Source organism: Muntiacus reevesi, chromosome 22 (assembly GCF_963930625.1).
Source record: "Muntiacus reevesi chromosome 22, mMunRee1.1, whole genome shotgun sequence".
In the NCBI taxonomy this organism is placed as follows: domain Eukaryota; kingdom Metazoa; phylum Chordata; class Mammalia; order Artiodactyla; family Cervidae; genus Muntiacus; species Muntiacus reevesi.
Window position 1 is genome coordinate 18,746,470 of NC_089270.1, and position 26,317 is coordinate 18,772,786.

General features: G+C 36.4%; 1 protein-coding gene across 26 annotated transcripts in view; it reads left to right on the forward strand.

Moving 5' to 3' along the window:
* SEC31A (SEC31 homolog A, COPII coat complex component) overlaps nt 1-26,317 on the forward strand; it is a 59,634-nt gene that overhangs the window by 11,665 nt on the left and 21,652 nt on the right. For 13 of the 26 annotated variants that reach the window (XM_065914367.1, XM_065914370.1, XM_065914371.1 and 10 more), the window contains 15 exons: nt 2,593-2,688; nt 3,570-3,710; nt 4,986-5,128; nt 8,246-8,345; nt 9,864-10,025; nt 10,222-10,374; nt 14,296-14,532; nt 15,438-15,512; nt 16,929-16,967; nt 17,326-17,403; nt 20,262-20,337; nt 20,769-20,947; nt 22,016-22,142; nt 23,061-23,206; nt 24,444-24,617. In XM_065914367.1, the coding sequence (XP_065770439.1) occupies nt 2,593-2,688; nt 3,570-3,710; nt 4,986-5,128; nt 8,246-8,345; nt 9,864-10,025; nt 10,222-10,374; nt 14,296-14,532; nt 15,438-15,512; nt 16,929-16,967; nt 17,326-17,403; nt 20,262-20,337; nt 20,769-20,947; nt 22,016-22,142; nt 23,061-23,206; nt 24,444-24,617 (1,926 nt within the window). The remainder of the gene's footprint in view (nt 1-2,592; nt 2,689-3,569; nt 3,711-4,985; nt 5,129-8,245; nt 8,346-9,863; nt 10,026-10,221; nt 10,375-14,295; nt 14,533-15,437; nt 15,513-16,928; nt 16,968-17,325; nt 17,404-20,261; nt 20,338-20,768; nt 20,948-22,015; nt 22,143-23,060; nt 23,207-24,443; nt 24,618-26,317) is intronic. The other 13 variants (XM_065914377.1, XM_065914379.1, XM_065914390.1 and 10 more) reach the window with 2 other exon arrangements.

Consider the following 26,317-nt stretch of genomic DNA (forward strand, 5'->3'; position numbering starts at 1 on the left):
ACGGATCAGGGTGATGGGTTTAGTTCTAGAAGTCTGGAGATGTCATGTCATCTTGTGGACATTTTTAAAATATTAGGCACCTCAGAGGTTGGAAACCTTGCTTTTTACAAGTTTGTGTAGATACTTCCCTGGTGGTCCAGTGGCTAAGACTCTGCATTCCCTATGCAGGAGGGCCTAGATTTGATCCCTGGTCAGAGAACTAGATCCCACATGCTACAGCTAAAGGTGTTCATGCCACAACTAAGACCTGGTACATCCAAATAAACAAGTAAATAAAATATTTTTAAAAATTAAAAAAAAATTTGTGCTAGTTCAGCATTAGGCTGGTGCTGTTGTGTGTGGGTTAATCTGTTGTTTTATTAGTGCTAAATGTATTTATGTCAAAGAGATTACTACTCTATCAAATAATAAGATATATACATAAATATAGTATAAATTTAATGGGCAATTTAAAGTCTGTACTGTTGCCATTGTAAACATTACTGGATGTTAATTTTTTTTAATTGTTTTTTTTTATTTTTATTTTTCAGTGGGTTTTGTCTTACATTGATATGAATCAACCATAGAGTTACATGTATTCCCCATCCTGATCCCCCCTCCCACCTCCCTCTCCACCCGATTCCTCTGGGTCTTCCCAGCCCACCAGGCCCGAGCACTTGACTCATGCATTCAACCTGGGCTGGTGATCTCTTTCACCGTAGATAATATACATGTGTTCTTTCGAAACATCCCACCCTCACCTTCTCCCACAGAGTTCAAAAGTCTGTTCTGTACTTCTGTGTCTCTTTTTCTGTTTTGCATATAGGGTTATCGTTACCATCTTTCTAAATTCCATATATATGTGTTAGTATGCTGTAATGTTCTTTATCTTTCTGGCTTACTTTACTCTGTATAATGGGCTTCAGTTTCATCCATCTTAACTGGATGTTAATTATAGAAATGTATACATTAATAAAGATCTTGCATTAATGGGATATTGGTGTATAATCAGAAAATAAATATTGTCTTTAAAAAGTTTGATAGTTATTTTTCTTGTATTATAAATAAGTATTTTAGATATAGACATACAGAAGCCCAAACTTCTTCATTTCTATGGTTTATGGTGCCAACTCTTTAGATAGCTAATTTCCAACAACTGCTGATTTTTGGTTCGTGTCTTATATCATAGGTGGCTACTGCCATGGAATTCCTCTGTTTTCAGATTGTATGTCAGTTGTTATAGTAGATTAATGAGAGTGAACAGTAAAGGATGAAGGTCATTTTAGGAACCTCGTTGTCTTCCTGGACTTCATAACACAATTTTAGGGTCTTTTTGATGTAAAAGGTACACAGCAGAGTTTATCTAGAAATACTACCACCTGGCGCACGATGGAGCATACATGAAATATGAATATGTGAGGACAGACACAGAAAACAGATTTATAGTTACCAAGGGGGACAGGGGATTGGAGAGGGATAAATTAAGAATTTGGGATTAGCAGATATAAACTACTGTATATAAAGCAGATAAACAACAAGGTCCTACTGTGTAGCACAGGGAACTAGTAATATAGTCAATATCCTATAATAAACTGTAATGGAAATATATGTGTGTATGTATATATATAGATATATAACTGGGTCACTTTACAGCAGAAACTATAGTTTTGTTTTGTTTTTAATTTATTTATTTTAACTGGAGGCTAATTACTTTACAATATTGTAGTGGTTTTTGTCATACATTGACATGAATCAGCCATGGAGAAACTATAGTTTTTTAATTGAAATAAGTCAACTATACTTTAGTTTAAAATTTTTTTTAAATAAATAAATACATGAGGATTTGAGACAAGAGAGTTTACTAGTCTCTTCTTGATCCAGCTCCAGAGGCTGACTTTGAAGTGCCTGGGATAGACACCATTATTTTAGCATTCAGCTATTTGAAGGCCAACAGGGTGACCTATTTTTGTCTCCCACAATCAGATCCCCTTCCAGAGATCCAAACCACAGGCAATAATCGCCATATAAGAATTTATCCATATAATTATTTAATATCTTATATTGAAATGCCAGTAGATGTGTTATCTTTTTCAGTTTAATAGTTTTACAATATGTTTCTTTAGAAAACTGATTAAATTACAGATTGTTATACATAGTTTTTAGGGGTTCATGCATTTTTATTTTTTTAATTAAACAGAAAAATTATATGCCTTAAAACTGAAAGATTTTTAAAATTAATTAATTTATTTTTAATTGAAGGGTAATTGCTTTACAGTATTGTGTTCAGCCATAGGCCTACCATGTCCCCTCCCACTTGAACCATACCTGCACCTCCCTCCCCATCCCTCCCCTCTAGGTTGTTAACAAGCCGGTTTGAGTTCTCTGAATCATACAGCAAATTCTGGTTGGCTGTCTATTTTACATACGGTAATGTAAGTTTCCGTGTTACCCTCTGCATCCAGCCCACTCTCCTTCTTCCCCAACCAGCCATGTCCTTGGCTTTTCTCAGTGTCTGTGAAAACGTACAGATCTTTCCAGCTCCAAATTGGGTTATTCTGAATTCTCTTCATTATTTGTAAGTGATGTTTATTTGCTAATTCTTTCTTATTGCAGACTAATCTGGTGGCCTCTGGTGCTAACGAATCTGAAATCTACATTTGGGATCTAAATAATTTTGCAACTCCAATGACACCAGGAGCCAAAACGCAGGTATTACATTGATTTCAATGTAATCAAAAGAACCAAAATTGGTTTTTCTGCACTTATTTGTTTTTTCACACAAAATATATGTGTTTAAAATCAGTGTTTAAATGTCATTGACTTTTCTTTAGCATGATCAAGTGTTAATAAATATGTTTCTTTAGAGTATCAGCAAGTCCTTCAACAGTAAATATTTATTTAGTACTTGCCATCTCCCAGGCACTGTTTGAGGTACTAGACTGTGAGGATAAATAAAATAGTCTTTAATAGTTTTCTTAGGTATAATATTTAATGTAGTATAGCATTCTATATTATATAGTATTTTAGCAATATCCAACCTCAGAATAAAAATCATAGAGAGGAAACTTACTTAAAACAAAAAAAGAAACACAACCTGTTTCCTATATAATTCTAAGAAGTTGAGAAAGAACAGTCATCTCCACCTTCTTTAGACTGTATTGACTATTCGATTTGAGTGGCTATTATAACAGGCCCTAACATTTTGGCAATCTGAGAGGTAGCATAATGATAGTATATGGTTTTCTAGGTCTAGGCTGTAACTTTTGCTCTGCCTAAATTTCTGTCACATTGACCAACATCTACTTTGTGGTCCATTATCTTCCATGGAGCAGTTGCAAAGTAAAGAAACGGTGCTTGATTTGTAACAGGAGCTTAATAAGTGGCTGGTGAATAGACAAGGTAAAGTACTTGAATTGGTATATACCTGAGCCTTAAACTGCGTGTGTTGAGAACTTAAGAATATAAAAATAAATTTATGGAAGGAATAGATCAGATTTTTAAGTAATCCATTTTCTCAAAAGAAGAATTAGATTTTGTAGTTACACTTGATTACAGTTGAGAAGTGGTTCTTAGTAGTTTATTCCTTCCAGCCCCCGGAAGATATCAGCTGCATTGCGTGGAACAGACAAGTTCAGCATATTTTGGCATCAGCCAGCCCCAGTGGCCGGGCCACTGTGTGGGACCTCAGAAAAAACGAACCTATCATCAAAGTCAGTGATCATAGTAACAGGGTAAGTATGTGATGGATTTGCGAAAAACATGTTTTATTTCTGCGATAGCTATTCCTATATTGTTTGTCAGAGTTGGCAACAAATCAGATTTCTATAAAGTCAAATCCTGTTTTCTTACGGACCAATCATGTTGGAACGAGAGGTTGTTTTTCCCTTTGGGGAAAATAATAAAATTCCTACTAAACCTATCTTAATGATGAAGAGAAAGATTGGTTAATCAAAGGAGTTATTCCATGATACACTAGTTGTTTTGCTTTGTCAGCTGTTCCAAAGCATTATAGCAACTAGAATGTAAAATTTTTCCCTGCTAGTAATTTTATGACTGTGAAGCTGTAGTTTTCAGACTCTTGGGTTCCTCTTTTCTGATTAGGCAGTGCTGAAATGAACTGGTATTCTTCTCCCACTTGTTCAGTAGATACTGTTGTATAACATGTTACATTTTAATCTTACAGATTCATTAATATTATGTCATCATATGTTATAAAGTAATTTAGACACACTTTAGGGCTTGCCTTATTAATGTGTTTTTAATTACTATTTTTAGTTGGACATTTAAAAAACAAGTTTGCCTAAATCAGAGAATACATATATAATTTAAAAACAACAGTAGCAATGAGAAAACACTATAAGAATATTTCCTCAAGGTATTGTTTTTCAGCGAGTCAGGAGTTTTAAAACAAGTTTCAGTGGAATAAAATACACAATAAGCATCTCAGTCACCTTCTAGAACACTTAACAGGATCTGAGCTTCCAAGTATTTCTCAGTAATAATGTTAATCTATCCCATATGAAAATAAACAGTAGTTGTTGCTTTAGTCACTTTATCTTGATTTTTCTGATAAAGTAGAGGTATTAATTTTTTTAAATTCTTCTCATCTTCATTTCTCTAAAAGCATTAAATTTTAAATTTATATAAAACTTTTCCCCTTACTATGATTTTGACAGGACAACTCATTTTGTGGTATGGAATTTCTCTGGCCTGGAATGATTTGCTGTATCAAAGGGTTGGATGATTTGAAAACATTTAAACTCTTTTGTTTAAGACCACTGTTTAAGAGTGTTTAATAGAATTTACTAGTTTAGCAGGTTTTTAAAAAACAAATTTTAAATAAATGAAAATAATAAAATAATGAATACATAAGTAAGAATATTTTTTTCGTAAGCCTGAGCTGATGTTTTCTACTATTTGCTTCAACGAACATACATTCCTCGTGTTCATTTTGGCTTTTCATTAAGTAGTGTGATTGATAAGATGTGAGCCTTGACTATGTGCAGATGCATTGCTCTGGGCTGGCGTGGCATCCTGACGTTGCCACTCAGATGGTCCTCGCCTCTGAGGATGACAGGCTACCAGTGGTCCAGATGTGGGACCTTCGCTTTGCCTCCTCTCCGCTCCGTGTCCTGGAAAACCATGCCAGGTATCTTGCTACTCTTCCAAAAAGCTTGATTTGTGAATTGTAAGAAATGTATTTACTTATTGCTTTGAATTATCAGATAATTTTATAAAATTAGGGAATCTACTTCGTCTCTGTCTTATGAAAGTTAGTATAAATAGTTCATTTCTATTTTAAGCAATAGTCATCTGATTTTTTGTACCGAAAAATGGTAGCTAAATCATATCACAAAAACATGAAAATGTGTTTATGGATTTTCTACAACTTATTTCAAATAATAGGTAATAGATCAAAATTCTAATGAATCATAGCTCTTTGGGACAACTCTTGGATCCCTGGGACATTATTGCAGTTTGGTCTATTTGATTCGTCATATTTATGAAGAGTCTTTCATGACGTTAATGTCAAGCAACAATTGAAAAGTTTGTTTTACTTCTGAGTGTTTATCGTAATTTAAAAGCAAACATTTTTTGAGATATTAAGTGGTTCATTCTGCCTTCAATTTTGATAAATGTGTGGATGCTCTAAAAAACATGAGAATTGTCTTGTGTTAACTTTAGTAGCATTAAATTTAGTTTGTGGGAATCCCCTGGCAGTCCAGTGGTTAGGGCTCTGTGTTTCCACTGTGAGGGGCATGCAAACTAAGATCCTACAAGGTGCACAGAGTGGCCGGAAAAGAATTTTGTTTTTTTAAGTTTGTGATTGTGCAGATTTCCTGTCATTTATATTCAGGTACCCAGGGAGTTTATGTATGTTTTGTTCAGTGTTTTTAAACAAGAAATAAATCTCTTTTAGTTTTAAAGTATTTTCAGTGCTTTGGGTTTTTTCTTCTTTCCTTTTTAGGGATATATAAACTAAAGCTTTAAATGCCCTTTTCCCCCTGTATGGTGGAATTACACACTTTGAGAAGTCTTAAAGTTTGCGACCTCTCCTTGAGCTTCTTATAAAGGAGAAAAGAATCTGGTCACAATGTAATCCTATTTAGATGTTATGCTTCAGTCAGCTTTTTAGTAAAGAAGGGGTGATTCTGAGAAGTTTTAATGTTTTTCCCATGTTTGGTAAGGTCTTATTTATTTATTAAACATTTGCTTATTGAACACATACCAACCAGTGTACCAGGATTCAGTAATACCACAAAAATCCCTGCCCAGTGTTGAGCAGAGTTCTCCGTGCAATGCAACAGGTCCTTGCTGGGTGTCTACTTTAAATATAGCAGTGTATACATATCAGTCCCTAATTCCCAAATGTTAGCTTGATTAAGACTCATAGTAAACCTGTAGTGTAAATGCTATTATCCCATTTTACACATTGGAAATTGAAGCTTGGCAAGGCTAAACTTGGTTTAGATCAAAACTAGTCATCTGCTGACTTCCAACTCAAACATCCTGGTCGTTGTTTCTATGCTCTTAACATTACATTCTACTGCCAGTTTTCAGAGTGGTCACAGTTTAGCAAGACAGAATACCATACTGGGTGCCAGGAGCAAACCAACCTCTCTATTTCTGTTTTCTCCCTCTAGTAAATGCAAGAGTTGGATTATATGATCTTTAAGGTCCTTTCAGTTCTGTAGTTCAGTGATTTTTTTTAATACTTGCTAAAAATTTATATGTTCCTTAAGTTGTGATATTAAATATGATATTGATATCTAAAGGCTTTCTTGATGTGCCTTGAAATTTTTGACACGCATAATTGGATTCTAAAGAGAGGAGACAGTAAGAGTCCATTATTCCTAAATGGACTTCCCAGGTGGCGCTAGTGGTAAAGAACCCACCTGCAAATAGAGGAGATGTAAGAGATGTAGGTTCAGTCCCTGGGTTGGGAAGATCCCCTAGAGGAGGGCATGGCAACCTACTCCAGTATCTTTGCCTAGAGAATCCCATGGACAGAGGACCCTGGCAGGCTACAGTCCATGGGGTTGCAAACGGTCGAGCAAGTGACTTAAGCACACACACATGCATTGCTACAGTTGGGAAATTTGAATATGGACTCTCTATTTAGAGTATTGCATAAAAATAACATTTTCAGTATGTGATTGTATATAGGAGAAGGTTCTTAGCACCAGAGAGAAGTGTAGAGGTGTCATGTAATAATCTGCATTTGACAGATATAATATATAGAGAGAGAGCAAAATACAAAGACCTAAAGTAAATGTGGCCGAATTGATGAATTGAGGTGAGAAGTATAAGGGTGTACATCACACTATGCTTACAATTTTTATAAAGAGTTTAATGCTTAAAAAATAAAATGTTGGAAGCAAAGGCATTCTTAAATAACTTGAGTTATTTTCCTATAGTGTATTTTTCTGATTCTGAGAGGACTTAGATCGTAAGAAATATCATCATATTAAAAACAACTTTTGGGGAAAAGAAGAGTTATGTATACCTTGATGGTGAGGTTTACCTGTATTTTGGAAATTGAAAAAAAAAAATCTTAGAATGGCTATAATGTTTTCAGAATAATTGAGGACTATTTGTATGTTTTTGATTTAAGAAATACACAGACATAATTCTAGTTTCTAGTATTTTTCTTCATGGTCTGGTAATGTTAACTTTTCTTTCATCTCTAAATAGCAGAGGCATGAATGTAGAAAAACAAACTATTAATATTATATAGTACTTATTTCTGGATGGTAGGATACAGGATTTTTTAAATTTTTGCAGAGGATGCTAATTTGAATTTTTTCAAAACATTTACTGAAAATGTTACTTCGTTTGAAAGTAAAAGTGTTAGTCATTCAATCATGTCTGACTCTGCACCCCATGGACTATACAGTCCATGGAATTCTCCAGGCCAAAATACTGGAGTGGGTAGCCATTCCCTTCTCCAGAGGATCTTCCCAACCCAGGGATCAAATCCAGGTCTCCCACATTGCAGGTGGATTCTTTACCTGCTGAGCCACCAGGAAAACCCTGTGTAGACCATGTTGTTGGGCATTTGTTTTCACTTTCTTGCCATCGTACACTGTACTCTATATTGTGCATCTTTGTAATGATCACAGAGCATACCCATTGCTAAATTGCTTTCCAGAAAGATTATATGAAACTGTGCTTCTCTTAGCAGTGTGTCTCTTAAAGCCTAGACAGAAATAATTTGCAGATTTGATTTTCTCAAGATTAAAAATTTCATCTTTGTGTTTTTAAGGGGGATTTTGGCAATTGCTTGGAGCATGGCAGATCCTGAATTGTTGCTGAGCTGTGGAAAAGATGCTAAGATTCTTTGCTCCAACCCAAATACAGGAGAGGTATGGAGCGGAAATATTTCTCAGACTTGGAGTGATTGTAATATTTAACTGTAGCCAAATAAGAAAATTTCCATGTGAATTCTTTAGTACATGATTAAAATTAAGAATGTGAAAGTAGATGGAGGTGTGCATGAAATGTTAACCTAGCGGAGACTTTATCTAAACCCAGCTGTTTTCATTTGGAAATATCAGTCATTGAAAATGGTGTATTTGAACCTAGTAATCATCCCACCCCAACCCCTCATTTCCAGTAAAAGGCATTTATATAGACTCAGAAATGGTTGGTTGGGTTTATTTAGTGTGTTTTCTGGAAATCAGTGTCCTCAGAGTAGGAGTGTTCAAGGTTTGGGTCCTGAAGGTCCTCTTTGATTTTTGGAAATCAGTGGATGTAGATTTTTAATCTCTCTTCTGAACTGTACAGCAAGAATATAATACTTTATCATGAAATATTTGTCATGTGTTCTATTTATAGAAATTTAGATGGATAAGCTAAATGAGCAGGCTAAATGCCTTTTCACTTAATTCTGTTTCCTTATGAAGTAAAACATTATTTTAAATGTTACATGAAGTCCAAATTAAGCTAATTTGACTTATTTTTTAAACCCATAAAACTTATGCTCCTAAGAGCGTCAGTTAGCATCACACTAACTTTGAGTTAGCAATAGTTATTACATGATTACATTGTAAAGTCAGTAAACAATTATTACATTATTTATATCAGCCATTTTTAATAGTTTTCTATATTCTGTTCCTCGTAAAGAAAACTGTTTATGCCAAATTCTGTTTTGATTCTGTAGCAATAAGAATGATGTGTACGTGTTTTCACACATAACAAGAAAGAAGTTAGTCTTCTCAGAGAATTCTTCCTTCTCAAGAATTTTTTTTTTTAATTTTTATTGGAGTATAGTTGCTTTACAACATTGTGTTAGTTTCTGCTGCACAACAAAGTGAATTAGCTATACGTGTACATATATCCCCCATTTTTTTGAATTTTCTTCCCAGTTAGGTCACCACAGAGCATTGAGTATAGTTCCCTGTGCTATACAGTAGGTTCTCACAGTTAGTAATCTGTTTTATACATAGTGATGTGTATATGTCAGCCCCAATCTCCCGGTTCATCCCATCCCCCCCTCACCCCAAGATTTGTTTTTGAAATTTGATCTTCAGATGATTTAAATGTGGTTCTTTGGATCTTGGCCAGCAAAGTCAGTTGGATAGGACCCTCTTAGAATTCAGCAAGTTGATGCTAATACAGTATTCTGATCTTTCAGATGCCTCTTCTATTACAATTTCAATAAAAATAGGAAAATCTCAGTTTTTAAAGTGTTCTTATTCCAAATCTGGTCAAAATTTTGATCACCTTTTGTTTTTGTCATAATGAACTTTTCTTGTACTTTCAGTTGTTGTTTTCCTGGCTGTAGACTTTCTAAAAGTAAATGTTTAATTAAAGTTGTACTTGTGGATCATAGTGATTCAGGTATGTGGGCTGTAAAGCGCCTGTACTTTTTTTCGGTCCAGGTATTATATGAACTTCCGACCAGCACGCAGTGGTGTTTTGATATTCAGTGGTGTCCCAGAAACCCTGCTGTCTTATCAGCTGCTTCCTTTGATGGGCGTATCAGCGTTTATTCTATCATGGGAGGGAGCACAGATGGTTTAAGGCAGAAACAAGTTGACAAGGTAATAGGAAATACTAAGTTTTTTATTACAACACCTGAAAAGAATCCTCTTATTGTATAATTATTTTGAAAATCACTTTACTGATCAGCGATACCAATTACTTGGAGAATTGTGGGAAAAACATTTATTCAGTATGACTTGAAAACGTGTAACATAGTCTTTGTATAAGTTATGGAAATCCCGCTTTATTTTTTAGCTCTCATCATCTTTTGGGAATCTTGACCCCTTCGGCACAGGACAGCCCCTTCCCCCATTACAAATTCCTCAGCAGACGACCCCACACAGTATCGTGTTGCCTCTGAAGAAGCCACCCAAATGGATCCGAAGGCCTGTTGGTGCTTCCTTTTCAGTAGGTGCATTTGTTTCTATGGTCCATAAACACCAAGGACAAAGTGTTATTATAAGATCGCTCAGATGGAAGAGGGCAGACTTTGAGATATGTTTGTGAGTTTTCATCATTCAGAAAGACTTATCAGGAAAAGTGGAACCTACTCCCTTTTTTTTTTTTAATTGTGATAAAATATACATAACATAGAATTGACCATGTAAACCATTTTAAAATATAACAGTTCGGTGGTATTGAGTACATTCAGCTTGTTTTGCAACCTTTGTGCTGTTCCCGCTGCTCCACTTTATTGTACTTGTCATCCTTCTCTAGCTCTCCTTCCTTCATTCCTTCCTTTTTTGGGGGCGGGGAGGGTGCTGCATGCTAGTTGTTACGAGGTCCACTGTGGTTGCGCATCTAATCTAGAGCCTCTCACCTTGCAGCTCTATGACCGCACTAAAGCTGACATTCTGATTCTCTGTCTCATACTTGGTTCCAAATCCATGTGGGGAAGAAGGGAGTGTTAGTTTTTATCTTCATAATACTTCAGTACTAGTGAACGGACATTCACTTTTCATTCCAAAGATGAATATATAGTGAACATCCTCTGTCAGGCACCATTCTAGGCTGGAAACACACCTGTAAACTAGATAGAGTCTGTGTCTCAAATAGTGTGTATTGGGGGGCGGGGAGACTTTTCTGTACAGTTTGAGTTTTCTTTTACACCTTATCCATACATAATTTTATAATAATAAGTTTTAATTACTTTGGGAAGTAGAGAGCTAACTAGATGGATGGTTAGGATTCAGTAAGTAAAGTGGAAAGTCACAAGCGAAAGTGCAGATTCAGAGACAGGAGAGCAGATAGCGGAGAAGAGCAGCACTAGGGATGAGAGATTAATTAAATCAAGAATGAATTTACAAGCGACGTAATCAACCGTCTGTTGTTTAGGAAGATTAGTATGTAGCAAAGAGGCAAATGGTTGTCTGAGGAGGCCTTACAAACAGCTATGAAAAGAAGAGAAGCGAAAGGCAAAGGAGAAAAGGAAAGATATTCCCATTTGAAAGCAGAGTTCCAAACAATAGCCAGGAGAGATAAGAAAGCCTTCCTCAGGGATCAGTGCAAAGAAATAGAGGAAAACAATAGAATGGGAAAGACTAGAGATCTCTTCAAGAAAATTAGAGATACCAAGGGAACATTTCATGCAAAGATGGGCTCAATAAAGGACATAAATGGTATGGACCTAACAGAACCAGAAGGTATTAAGAAGAGGTGGCAAGAATACACAGAAGAACTGTACAAAAAAGATCTTCACGACCCAGATAATCATGATGGTGTGGTCACTCACCTAGAGCCAGACATCCTGGAGTGCGAAGTCAAATGAGCGCTGGAAGCATCTCTATGAACAAAGCTAGTGGAGGTGATGGAATTCCACTTGAGCTGCTTCAAATCCTGAAAGAAGATGCTGTGAAAGTGCTGCACTCAATATGTCAGCAATCTGGAAAACTCAGCAGTGACCACAGGACTGAAAAGGTCAGTTTTCATTCCAATCCCAAAGAAAGGCAATGCCAAAGAATGCTCAAACTACTGCACAATTGCACTCATCTCACACGCTAGTAAAGTAATGCTCAAAATTCTCCAAGCCAGGCTTTAGCAATACGTGAACCGTGAACTTCCAGATGTTCAAACTGGATTTAGAAAAGGCAGAGGAACCAAAGATCAAATTGCCAACTTTCACTGGATCATCAAAAAAGCAAGAGAGTTCCAGAAAAACGTCTATTTCTGCTTTATTGACTATGCCAAAGCCTTTGACCATGTGGATCACAAAAAAATGGAAAATTCTGAAAGAGATGGGAATACCAGACTATCTGACCTGCCTCCTGAGAAATATGTATGCAGGTCAAGAAGCAACAGTTTGAACTGGACATGGAACAACAGGCTGGTTCCAAATAGGAAAAGGAGTACATCAAGGCTGGATATTGTCACCCTGCTTATTTAACTTATATGCAGAGTACATCATGAGAAACGCTGGGCTGGAAGAAGCCCAGCTGGAATCAAGATTGCCAGAAGAAATATCAATAACCTCAGATATGCAGATGACACCACCCTTATGGCAGAAAGTGAAGAAGAACTAAAAAGCCTCTTGATGAAAGTGAAAGAGGAGAGTGAAAAAGTTGGCTTAAAACTCAACGTTCAGAAAACTAAGATCATGGTATCTGGTCCCATCACTTCATGGCAAATAGATGGGGAAACAGTGGCTGACTTTATTTTTCTGGGCTCCAAAATCACTTCAGATGGTGACTTTAGCCATGAAATTAAAAGATGCTTGCTCCTTGAAAGGAAAGCTATGACCAAACTAGACAGAATATTAAAAAGCAGAGACATTACTTTGCCAACAAAAGTCCATCTGGTCTAGGCTATGGTTTTTCCAGTGGTCATATATGGATGTGAGAGTTGAACCATAAAGAAGGCTGAGTGCTGAAGAATTGATGCATTTGAACTGTGGTGTTGGAGAAGACTCTTGAGAGTCCCTTGGACTCCAAGGAGATCCAACCAGTCCATCCTAAAGGAGATCAGTCCTGGGTGTTCTGATCTGAAGGACTGATGTTGAAGCTGAAACTCCAATACTTTGGCCACCTGATGTGAAGGACTGACTCATTGAAAAAGACCTGATGCTGGGAATGATTGAAACAGGAAGGAGAAGGGGACGACAGAGGATGAGATGGTTGGATGGCATCATCAGCTCAGTGGGCATGAATTTGAGTAAACTCTGGGAGTTGGTGATGGACAGGGAGACCTGGCGTGCTGCAGTCCATGAGGTGGCAAAGAGTCGGACACAACTGAGTAATTGAACTGAACTGATAGTATGTAGCATGGATTGGAGGGGGGAAAGAACAAGCTATAGACATGCAGTCATACAGTTCAGTGTGAAAAGAATTAGGCAGAAAAATAGCAATGTAAAAGGAAGAAATGAAAGAGATATAAGAAGAAATCAATCCCTGAAGCTGAGGAATGACTGTAAGAGGCCAGAGGAAGAGTTCTGAGCCTGCTTACTACTAGAATGATAGCAGACCTGTGCATGGGAGTCCCCTAGAGAAGTGAAGACCCAAAGGCGTGGCACAGCGAAAGTGCTGCTAGACTCGGTTGAGCCAAGAACGGCAGTCGTGGACCAGTAACTAAAATACACAGAGAGATGGAGGGAGATGATTTCTATTTATCAAGTTCTGTTTGTGCAGAGTTCTACCGTCCTGGACTCCCCATCTCTGAAGATGAGTTTTTTTTCCTCCTGGCATAAGGAGGAAATTTCACATGGGAGTCTCATCTCCTACTTTCAGAGAGAAAAGAGGAGGCCCAAGTGTCCTCCTTGCTCCTGCTGTTTTCGGTATTCTTTCAGTCCAGTTGCTTCGTCATGTCTGACTCTTTGGGACCCCAAGGACTGCTGCATGCCAGGCTTCGCTGTCCAGCTCAAATAATCCTTATTTGAGCTTATGCCAAATGGCATGTTTCGTAGCAGCATATTCACTCCCTTTTAAAACTTAGAGCCTAGAGTAGAAGCTGAGGCAAATACATACAGCTAATAGTTGAATCAAAAGAGAGAGAGATAAATGTAATATACTGAGGGCATCTGGGGTGGCAGAGGTAACCTTTGCCCACGCCTTGAGGAGGAGTCACATTGAGTGTGTGTAAGTGAGTAAAAGCAAGTAGGTGAGAAATTGTGGGGTGCAGCTACTAGGACATTGCATCTAGGAGGTGAGTGGTGTGAAGAGGAGTAAGAATTGGAGGCTGGGGTCAGATCGTGGAGTATGGGCAGGAGCATCAGCGAATCGCATGCAGAGGGAGACATGTGTAGGTCACAGTTCTTTCCTTCATCAGGTTTACAAGAAGCACGTTAGGGGGCCACGTCCTTGTGTCTCAAGCTGATCTCGTTTCCTCATCCTGTCCTAGTTCGGAGGCAAACTGGTCACCTTTGCGAATGTCAGAGCGCAGCCCCAGCCGGGGGCCGAGCAGCAGCCGCAGCCGCAGCACGTGTTCATCAGCCAGGTGGTGACGGAGGAGGAGCTCCTCTGCCGCTCGGAGCAGCTGCAGCAGGCCGTGCAGTCGCAGGGCTTCGTCGGTTACTGTCAGAGGAAGGTCGACGCTGCTCAGACCGAGTTTGAAAGAAGCGTGTGGTCCTTTTTGAAGGTAAGGTTGGTGTTACGCAGCTTTACTTCGTTACCTGCAAACTTAACTGTTCCCATCATATTCTAAACCTGTCTTCCTGTCAAAGAAACAGCAGGGACAGTATGATTTGGGGGAATCTCGTGATGAAATTAAAGAAAACCTAATGAAAAGCATGTGAAATAATACTTTATGTCAAGAGTTCTTCTTTCTTGGCTTTGAAAAGCCTAATACGAAATGCTTTTTAAATAATATGCTAAATGTTTTTAAGTGCTTAAGTGTTTTTAAGAGACATAACATTCAGCAGACCTATTTTAAAATTAGAACATAGAACTGAGTATAATAAAAACATAGCGTGTTTAATTTCCAATTAAAGACAATGGGGGAAGAGGGACTAGGTGTAGAGGGGAGAGGTTGGAGGCATTTCTCATCCCTTTTACTGAGTTGCGTTTATGACAGTAAAATAGCAAATAGAATTTTTTTTTGGTTATTTGTCTCCACTGGAATGTCAGTTTCCCAAGTCTGAGTTTAGCAAAGAAAAGAGCTCTTGAATGCAATAATGTTTAATTCATTTTTATATTTTATAAGTATTAGTTTCAAGAAAGTTTTAGGATGTGACATTGAATATTTCACATAATGTGAGTTTTGCATTCATGTAGCCTTTGGACATGATTTAGTTTGTTTTTACAAATATTATTTTAAAAGTAAGCTTTATTCAACTTGGCTAATTAATTACTAGTACACTTACTATTTTTTAAAAAATAGCTTCTTTAAAAAAAAAAACTATTTGGATTCTCTTACAGTGAAGCTTCTAGTTGATATAGTAGACTTTAGATATTTTAAATAATTTTACTTGGAATTTGAGTAGTTAATTAAAAATTGGGCCTTTAGATGCAGTTCTTTATTTCAAGAATATGTCTTTTTCTAAGGTAAACTTTGAGGATGATTCTCGTGGAAAATACCTTGAACTTCTAGGATATAGAAAAGAAGACCTAGGAAAGAAGGTAAACTTTTGGGGAAGTTTTAAAGCCTCTGCTTACACAAGTGAAATATTTATGTAATGTAGGTGGTTTTTTTTTTTTTTTTTTTTTAACGTTCTATACAGATTACTTCATTCAATAAACATTTAATAAGAATTTATGCTTGGTCACCAAAGTTTTGGATTCATGTTGTTAAAGTTGAAACTGTTCGTCAGTAATACCCTAATTTAGAAGCTGCCAGAACCATCTTTAAACTTCATCTAAAGAGTTGTGTCAGTTGGGCCTTGAAACAAAAGAGACAGTGAGCCTCAAACACTGGGAAATAGCACTTAGATTTTTGAGAGGATGAGTAGTCAGTGGCTCTGGAGGAAAGAGAGGGAAAAGTTTGTTTCCCTGTATTGTCTACAGCTTAAATGATGAAAATTAGGGTACTGTTTTCCACCCCAGCTATTTATGCGCTCAGCTCACAATTCCCAAACTGTGTATTGAGTTAGTCCAGCTCACAGGTAACTAGTATTAATAAATATTTTGGAACAAAGGTGTTTTACTGTACCGAGCCTGAATAAACAAAAAGCCCAAATAGTTTGCTTAATTTTTTTTTTCTTTTTTTTTTCTTAATATTTTAATGTTAAAAAAAAGATTGCTTTTTAAAAACACGAGATCATATTCCAGTTTTTAAGTTTTCTTCTCTGAGGAGCTTAATAATTATTCCAGTGTTGACCTAACAGCAGTTAAAAGACTGACCTTGGAAACCTTGAAGGAAATATATTGGATTCTTTGTGTAATCTGTATTAGCCCTTTGCCATTCTTTGAAAATGACTCAGGTTTTCCATGGCATCACAGGGTTATTGTGCATGTGCAGCAGGTTGGATCCCATGCGTTTCAGTCAGTGCTGAGCACTGGGAAGATTAGTGACTTGGGCTCACATCAGAGCCCCCCTGCCCACTGGCCATGTGGCTCTTGCTCACTGCTTTAGTTTTTTTTATATTTAACTTTATTGTCAGTCTGAACTTCTTCAAGCTATAACTTGATTTGCAAGAGATTAACGTGAAAGTTTTACTGCATGCCTGACAACAAAAAATGAGGAGATAAAATTTGATTGTCAAAATACTCTGAATGTTCTTTCCACAGTGAGTATCTGAAGAAATTTTTTTTATGGTTATTTAAGACAGAGTAGAAGAATACATGTTTGTTTTGAGGTTAGTTTTACAACTGAATAGCAGAGTAAGATGACATGTGAGCAATAGATCTACATAATTAAAACCAGCATCATTGAGAATCGGTTCTGCCCTCATTTTACTCTGTTCTTGAGCATGCTATCCCTGATTTGAACTTTTTTGGATTTTTGCCAATGAGAATGGAGTGGTCGGTGAACTTTTGCTCTGTGCCTTGAAATAGAGTTAACTCCCTTTGGTAGCTGAGTTGTTGTCTTTATTTCAGATTGCTTTGGCCTTGAACAAAGTGGATGGACCTGATGTGGTAAGAGAAGGCCTGTAAAAATAGCTACCTTCTAAATTTTGGTCTAGGTCATAAAGAAGAAAATATAATTTAGGAGATTTTTGTCTGTCTTACTGCTTTACAATTTAAAAATACTAATTGTAGATATTTTTAATACAAGAATAATTCTCATTTGGCAAGAAAAAGGGGTTGGGTCTTAGCAATAATGGCTCTTTGCTTTTCCTCTAATGATGTTTTTCAAATAAATTTACTTAATGTACCTTCTTGTGATTAAACTAGCTCTGAATGTTGTTGGTTGGGTCTTCTGTCTTCCTTGTTCCCTAATAACCTTTTGATGCTGCGTTTTTCAACCCCCTCTGTCACTGTTTGTGTACCAAAGGCTCTTAAAGACTCTGACCAAGTAGCGCAGGGTGACGGGGAGGAGAGCCCTGCTGCTGAAGAGCAGCTCTTGGGAGAGGTACTGATTTTTCTCATCTTTAACACGGGGAAAATATGTGGTTTGTTTATCTCACAGTGAAACATGGAAAATTTCTTGGCTGCGTGTTCCAGCATAAAGCTGGCCTATATTTTCTTAGAGATGCTTAAGATAGGAGTCTGTTTACTAATTTGACAGAAGTACCATCTCTAAGAGCTTCCCTGATGGCTCAGAAGGAAGAATCCACCTGCAATGCAGGAGACCTGGGTTCAGTCCCTGGGTTAGGAAGATTCTCTGGAGGAGGGCATGGCAGCCCACTCCAGTATTCTTGCCTAGAGAATCCCGTGGACAGAGGAGCCTGGCGGGCTACAGTCCAGAGGGTCACAAAGAGTCGGACACAACTGAGTGACTAAGCACATACCATCTCTAAATTCTTCAGTTCTCTGACCTAGCTTCTGGATTATCTGGTTTAAAATTAACAGCTGATGTGAGTATATCAGGCTGTCAAACTGAAAAGAGATTTTGTTCAGAAGTCCACATTGCATTGCATGCAACATTAATGTTTTTTCTTGGCTTTTTAACATTTAGGGCTCACGATCAGTGGCATAGGCCTCTGAATTAATCTTGAATTTTGAGTCCAAATAAAGAATCCACCCTGGTCTCCTGCACTGTGGGTGAATGGATGCTTTACCATCTAAGCTACAAGGGAAGCCCAAGTAAAGAATATTTCACTAATAATATGGTTGTTCTGACTAACTAGAAAATATATCCTGAGTTATAGCGACCATTTTTATAACTAGGTAAAAAAAGAGTCCTTGAGCACAGGGTTGTATCATTAATTTTTTTCCTTTTAATTTTCTGGGTTTTTTTAAAACCACTAATAAATAATTCTATAATTTACTTTTCTTGCTTTCTAATTATATTTCTTTCATCTTGGAAAAGTAATCAACAGGTTCTTGTTTCTCATCTCATATTTGACTTTTTCATTGTTCTTTTTGATATGGAGATATCCTGACTATATAAAGTTTCTTGGAGCCTTTTACTAAGTTATAAAAATAATTCCTCTGTAAATTTAGACCATTACAAGATGATTATTATATAAACATTTTCCTTAGAAGTGGATCATCAAGCATTTATGTAACTCAAGAATAAAGGGTATGGATAAAATCTTACTAAAAATTTGAACTAATTTTGCAAATACCTAGAATTGTAGGATACGTTCAAGAAAGATATTTCATATACAGCTGGACTTACCATTTCTGTACAAATAGAGAATTGTTTAGAAATCCACTCACGAATTAATAGGTAAATATGTATGTAACAAAGCAGTAGTCATCAATATGTGCTTTCAGAATATTTGAAAAAAATGTTTAAGGTGGTCATATCTTCTCCTTAATCCTGTTGATGCTATAATTATATAAAATAAAACAGAGTAGTTTAGACATTAAAGATGCACATTACATAATAAATTGTGCATATTTTGGCTTTGTGTGTATTTTAGAAGTCCATATTAAGGGTTTATTAGTTGTTTTTTGAAAGCAAATTTGAAAAATCATTAAGAGAAAAAAAAATCTTTTGGGCAAATTTGTTAGTGAATTTAGTCAGATCAGTATCTGATTTATTCCTCAGTGCTTCCCAGGTGGTACAGTGGTATAAAAATTTGCCTGCTGGTGCAGGAGATGCAGGAGACACAAGTTCAATCCCTGGGTCAGGACGATCCCCTGGAGGAGGGAAGGGAATCCTCTCCAGCATTCTTGCCTGGAAAATTCCATGGACAGAGGAGCCTGGCAGGCTACAGTCCATAGGGTCACAAAGTTGGACACAGCTGAGTCCATCAGTGCAATGTGCATAAAAGTTTTAGAAGTTTATTTCAATTTTTAAATTCTAAAATGTTTCTCTTTTGTTAGGGAAAGAATGAAGATTATGGTTATTTTCCTGTAATAGTCAGTTTTAACTAATTTAACTAAATTTAACATCATTCACAGATGATGCTATACTGTGTGCTACACTAAAATTATCCAATTCAAAAATGCTCCTGACTTTGAATACTGGGTGCTAAGATTCAGATGTATAGGTAACAGGAGCACAGAAGATAAAATTTTATCTCATGTGAGACAGACGTGTTTTTTTAAGTTCCTCTATAATTGAATATATATTATTTTTTGTCTTCTTTTGAACTTTTATGCATTGAAGAGAAAACATTTAAAATATTTGCCAGCAGTATGCCTCTGTTATATTTCTTTTCTTCTAAAGAAAGAAGATACTGAATTTATTTTTACTCAGTGTTACAGCTAGTTTCAGAAATTTATAACAGAACTGTGTACATTTTTACCAGACCAGCCTGCAGTTCCAGGTATGATTAGTTGAAGTGAACACAAAATCTCTAATTGAATTTGAGTATATTGATAAATAACTGTTTACATTGCATTTGTATAAGGACGCCAAGCATTATTTTTTTTTCCCACAACTGAGTCAGTTACAACCAAAAGGCTCTTAACAACTACACCTATTGGACAGAAGTTTTTAGATGTATGGAAGCAAAGTTGCTTTAAGATCTAAATGTAATGTAATTTAAAACATATTTTATGTGTCTCAGGCTACTCTTAGTTGAGATATCTAAGAAAAAGATTTTTCAGCTTCAGTATCTTCTGAGCTACCAGTGTGGATATGTACATTTGTTTCACATTATTTCTGATAACTTTGGATTTTATTTATGATTATCTGATGAGAGTTAATTCTTAAGGATGTCATAGATCTTAGTGTAAACTTGAATCTGAGAGCTTCTCTGGAATAACTTGACATGTCAACTAGTCAGTAAGTAATCATATTTAAATCTTGTTTTGCTGGTAAATTATTGTAGTTCCATTCTGGCTAAGTTGCTGCTCTTTCCATCTCTTTAGCTAATTAAAGAGGAAAAACAAGAATCTGAATTTCTACCAGCAGCTGGAGAAACATTTAACATCTCTATCAGTGGGGGTAAGTATCTATTGGTTTTGATATCAAATTTTTTTAACCATTTGGAAGCAAATAGTCCCTGAGTTTAAGTTAGAAACATTTTGTCACATGTGGTAAAGGTTGAAAAGAACTGAGTTATCATTTAGTACATGTAGTCAGTACCTTAAAAATGATGGCATGATCTGATACCTATGTGATAGAAACTGTAAAGGATCTTTATTATTGCATTTAAGCAATCTGAAAAATATGTTATTTTACCTGATTTTATTTACATGCATCTCAGTATGTTTCTGTAGATATCAACAGTTTGTGATAGATTAACCTACCAGTAATATTCACAATTCAACTTTGTGTTCTCTGTTGAATGTGTATTAATAATTGATAGATGTAGTATCTTTTTTTCTTGTAACAAAAAATTTTATTAACTTGGGTGTATTATTTCTTTATTGCAGATATTGATGGCTTAATTACTCAGGCTTTGCTAACGGGTAACTTCGAGAGTGCTGTTGACCTTTGTTTACATGATAACCGCATGGCTGATGCCATTATATTGGCCATAGCAGGTGGACAAGAACTCTTAGCTCGAACCCAGAAGAAATACTTTGCAAAATCCCAAAGCAAAATTACCAGGGTATGTTATTTTAATAATAAATAATAGCATTTGTTTGTAAAAAAGCAAAGCACTCATTATAGATAATTAAAATGCAGAAAACAGTAAAGAACAGAAAAACCAGCCATAATCCTTTAACACAGAAATTAGTTATTGTTAACAGCTTGGCATGATTATCCCAGGTTTTTGTCATTTACATATGTAATTTTTAAAATTAAAATGTTTTTCATATTTTTATTGTAGAAAAATTAGAACATAGAAAATGTTAAAGATAAACATTTTAATACTTCCTGATTCTTCAATCAGATTGGTACATAATCTTTTGTATATCTCTCTGTGCGTTTGTAGCATTTTTAAACACAGAATCAAGATTCTAGAAGTATATATGTGTGTTCTTTTACTTATAGACATTGTCACTTACATTGTAATCATTTTCCCATATCATTGAAGCTTCTTAGAAAAAAATATTAATTGCCCCGTAATATTCTATAGGAGGGATATATCATTTCCCTTATTTTGAGATATTTAGTAGTTTCTTATATTTTCCTAATATAGTTAAGAGAGTGGTAAACATCCTTCTCGTGCCTAAAGATTTGAGCAAATTTCTAATTGTTTACTGAGGCCGGGGTCCTAGGAAAGGAATTTCTGGTGCAGAGGGTGTGTGCATCTTTAAGCCTCCTGCTCGATGATACTAGATTTCTCCCCATCAAGGCTGCCCCGGTGTTCCGTCCATCGGCCTGCGTTGCCGTCAGTCTCCAGGCTCGTGCTGTGTCCCTCCCGCCAACAAACCCCGAGTCCCTTTCTCTCCCAGGACTTGGCCCCTAGCGCTTTCTTGGCCAGGAATGTTTTTTAACACCGTATATCGTTTTCCTTCTCAGCATTTTGTAAAATAGGCTACTGTGATATTTTTTTTTTTTTTGAGAGAAAATCATGTGGTTTTTTATGTCAGTCGGCTTAAGGACGTACTTTGCTGCTCCTTTATTCCGCATGAAATAGTGAATAGTAGTTTGAAAGATGTGATTGGTTAGCCAGAGTTCATTTTTATTAGTATACAGTTAGTATTAACTGTCCTTGGTTTCCCTTCCCCAGCTAATCACTGCAGTAGTGATGAGGAACTGGAAAGAGATCGTCGAGTCCTGTGACCTTAAAAACTGGAGAGAGGCTTTAGCTGCAGTGTTGACTTACGCTAAACCAGATGAATTCTCCGCCCTTTGTGGTAAAAAAAGGAATTTTATATTACATATGTGGCATGGTACATTGTAAGTAAAATTAGTGACAGATTTTATTTAGAAAGTTTTGTAACCCTACTGCTAATCACAGATAAGAAAATGAAGTTCTCATTTGAATGCTTTTCTCAGAAGTATTGACTGCATTGTTTGTCCATACCTTCTAGTCATTTTTTAAAAATATTATTTAATGATTTTGATTTCACACAGACCAAACTGAGACTCTTGCACCTGCTGCTTACTAACTGTAGGAACTAGGAAAAATTCATTTCTAAGCCTTAGTCTACTCATATGTAAAATGGCACATAATCAGCTCTCTGTTAATAAGTGTTAGCTTGATAAAATAAGAAATTACTATTAAAGGCCATGACTAAACTCTGATAGCTCAGACATAATGTTTATTATATGCAAGAACCGAAGCTTTAGGCTGCTGGTATAAAAATGAATAACCTTGAAAGTATTATGAGAATATAAAACAATTATAAGATATTAACTTTATTATTATAAATAATTCAGCATAGTCCTACTTACTGATATTTACTCCAAATGTGCCATATTTTAGTCCACTGCTTACAAAAGTATCTGGACAAGATAAAATACAGTTCAATGTTCATTAGGATTTTTCTGTTCAACTATTGTTCCCACTTTTAATTTTTTCTAATATAATGAGGAGAAATTTATTCTATGGCTAGGTATAGAATCTTGTGAAGTCGTTTATTATATATAATTTGTCACACCACTCATTTAACAGTAAGTATTTACTGAATATTTTCCTGACAGTGATTTTATTTCTGCCCGCTACTCAATGGTTGTAAAGTTTGATCCATACCTCTGAAAATATTACCGGGCAGCTCATCACCTCATACACAGAGTGCCTTGTGTATAAACTTACTTGTTCTCCTCTGCAGATCTTCTGGGAACCAGACTTGAAAGTGAAGGTGATAGCCTCCTGCAGACTCAGGCGTGTCTCTGCTACATTTGCGCAGGGAATGTAGAGAAACTAGTTGCGTGTTGGACTAAAGCTCAAGATGGTAGCAGTCCTTTGTCTCTCCAGGTTAGTATCTTTGAAACAAAAGGTGCCTCCTCTCTAGTGCTATCTTTCACCCTGCTCATATTCTAGAGACTGATTTGTTCCAGGTGTTCATTGCTTTCACCCTACTTAATTACACTTTAGTTCTTTGGCTGGATAATTATGTGTATTTACTGCTATATTTGGAAAGGCAAAGTTTGAGATGATGGGATAGTAAACTGGGAATGCAGCTGTTTATGAGGACGAAACTGGAATATGATAGTGAGGAAAGTAAGTGACAAGAGCGTGAGAACAGCCAGAGAGTTTCCCTCGTTTCCTCCTGCTCCTTCCTCTGCCTCCAGTGATCCTGTCTGCCTTGGGCCAGGAAACCATGTGGGGTCAGGAGTGGGAGCAGTCCTCCGTACCAACAGTCTTCATGGTTCAGGAGAAGTGAGTGTAAGAGGTAAATGGAATCCAGTGTAGCACTAATACACGGCAAGAGAGGAAGTAAAAGAATCTGGGGACTATGGTCAGGCGCCAAGTAACTGCATATTTAGATTCCCCACCCCGCTGCCCCCCAAGCATTTAGTCAGCCGAGTCTCAAGAAATTTCAGTCTTTTTTTTCTCAGCAGAGATTTTCTTAGTAGGGTTGTGGCTTTAAAGGTCACTGCTGAAACCAAAAGTCTTGTAGGAATCAAGGTTTTTCCTTGTAAGTGCTTCTGAGAGAAGACACTTTTTTTTTCACAATTCTGGATTGGATTGGTGTACTTATGAAGGGCAGATGGGATATTCTTATACTTTATACCTGATGCACATCTCTCCGTTGTTGAAAGGGGTATTGGAGAGCAATATGAGAAACTTTGGGTTTGACATACTAAGCCCGTTTGGAGGTCAATTCATTGTACTGCTATTTTTATAGTATAATATTTTTCTCTTCTACCTGCTGGGGCCCCGTTTCTGCCTTCGGACATGTGCCTGTCACTTTCACTTTGGATACTCGCCTGTTTTAATTCACAAGACAAGTATCTGGCAGTTGAAGGATGTTTAGGAGATGGTAACCTGTGCTTTAACCATGTGTAGAAGACCTTCGTCCTTGCTTTCTTAGTTACCTAAGTGATCGTCCACTCTCCTAGATCTTTTAAATATTGGTGATAATGAACACTGTACTTTTGGTAGGCTTTGGAGCTCTTCGTAACCCCTTATCTTTTCCTGCTTCCTCTCAGTATACATCTTGGTATCATTGTCCAATTCTCCTTCACTCCCCCTTTTCTTTCTCATTCAGGATCTGATTGAGAAAGTTGTCATCCTGCGAAAAGCTGTGCAGCTCACCCAAGCCATGGACGCCAATACTGTAGGAGTGCTTTTGGCTGAGAAAATGAGTCAGTACGCCAATCTGCTGGCAGCCCAAGGCAGTATTGCTGCAGCCTTGGCTTTTCTTCCTGAAAGCACCAACCAGGTAATTAGAACTGGCCGTTTTTCTTCTTTTAATGTATGAGTGAGGTGAGTTCAGTAGAGAGCACACAGCGTTAAACGTAAATGTACCAGTTGGAGCAGTTGAGTTTCTATCACTTAACTATTGGTGCATATTATTGACGAGTCTTCAAGGTTAATTTTAGGCGTACACAGGCTATGTCAGAGGTAGAGTGTTCTTCCCTTTGTACCGAAGGGCGTAGTATTTGAGGAAAATGAGTAGGAAAAGAACCAGTTTCTTGTTTCTTAAGCCAAATGCTGATTGTGTGCACAAGATTCTTTGTAGGTGTCTTCTGTGTTGAAAAGCTATAAATGTTAATACTTAACCAAATTGGGGTTGTGATTTTTAAATTCCCACAAACGGCTCTCCAGGTAATAATGCCTTCGTTCATTCTATATGCTGTTTCAGTCTGGTGCTGTCTGCGGGCGAGTGTATTTTTAAAGTATCCAAGGCAGAGAGAAGTCCATTACACACATAATTTAGTGTCCTTATTTGGTGTGAAATAACTCAGGCTTGTTCATATTTGTTCATTTCAGTTGTTCATTTCATATTGTTCGTTTCAGTTCAACAAGTGACTGAATGTGTAGTGATGATTAAGATTGCCAAAATCCTTTCCCTGCGGGAGTTTCCAACCTCACAAGTGACTCTGCATTGTATATCTGCTAGAGCTTAATTTTGAGCCTTTTCTTATTTCTATTCTTTTTATTCTAAACTTCATTCAGTTTTTGACAAATTTTTTAGTTGTTTTCAGTATTTCGTTTGTTCTAGGGAATGTCAGTACGTTTCATTGAGTAAAAATACTTACACCTGTGTTCCGGGACTGTGGAGGTAGGACACTAGTTGGTTTTGTACACACTCACATGTAGGATCCAGCTCACATCTTTCTTAATTTTTAATGAGAACATTAAGTGGAGTAGAAACAAAGTCTTTATAATGACTTTGGTTTAATACTTTTATAGGATTTTCTACTTAATAGGGTCTCATTATTATATTGAGGTCTAAGACCCTTAATCTTAAGACTAACCTTCTCTTAAGACCTTTAGATCTTCTAGCCTGAGAATTAAACTCTTCATTTTTAATACTGTTTATAGTCACATACATTTTCTATACATTATTCTTCATGCTTTTCTTTGGGCTTTTAAAGAACATTCTGTGTGCAAAAATTTTAATTTTGACGTTACTTCCTACTATATGTATCAGTATACCTTTAGTATTTTCTGGAGAATATTTTCTGAGACTTTCTAATATCGTTATGGTATATAGTTCTTCTCCATAAAAGACTAGTTTACCTAAGTATACCCACAGAGTTTAAGTGATATCTTTAAACCTTTAATGAATTTATAGAAATGTATAATTTTTTTTTTCAAACTTAATTTTTTATTAATCTTCAATTGATTTTTTTTTATTTTTTTTATTTTTCAGTGGGTTTCGTCATACATTGATATGAATCAGCCATAGATATTAAAATGAAGTGTTGCTGAAACATTTTAACACATGTATATGATCAACGCATACTTACTGTAGTTCTATATAATTGTAGATCCATGTGAGCTGCCCTGAATTTAACATCTGACTCTTAATTTATATCAAGCATCTCTCTTTTAATTAATTTTCATCTCTTTCGTAGATCACCATTTTCTTCCATCACTATCTTTAGCAGTTGATTCTCTTTTGGTGCCCTTTTT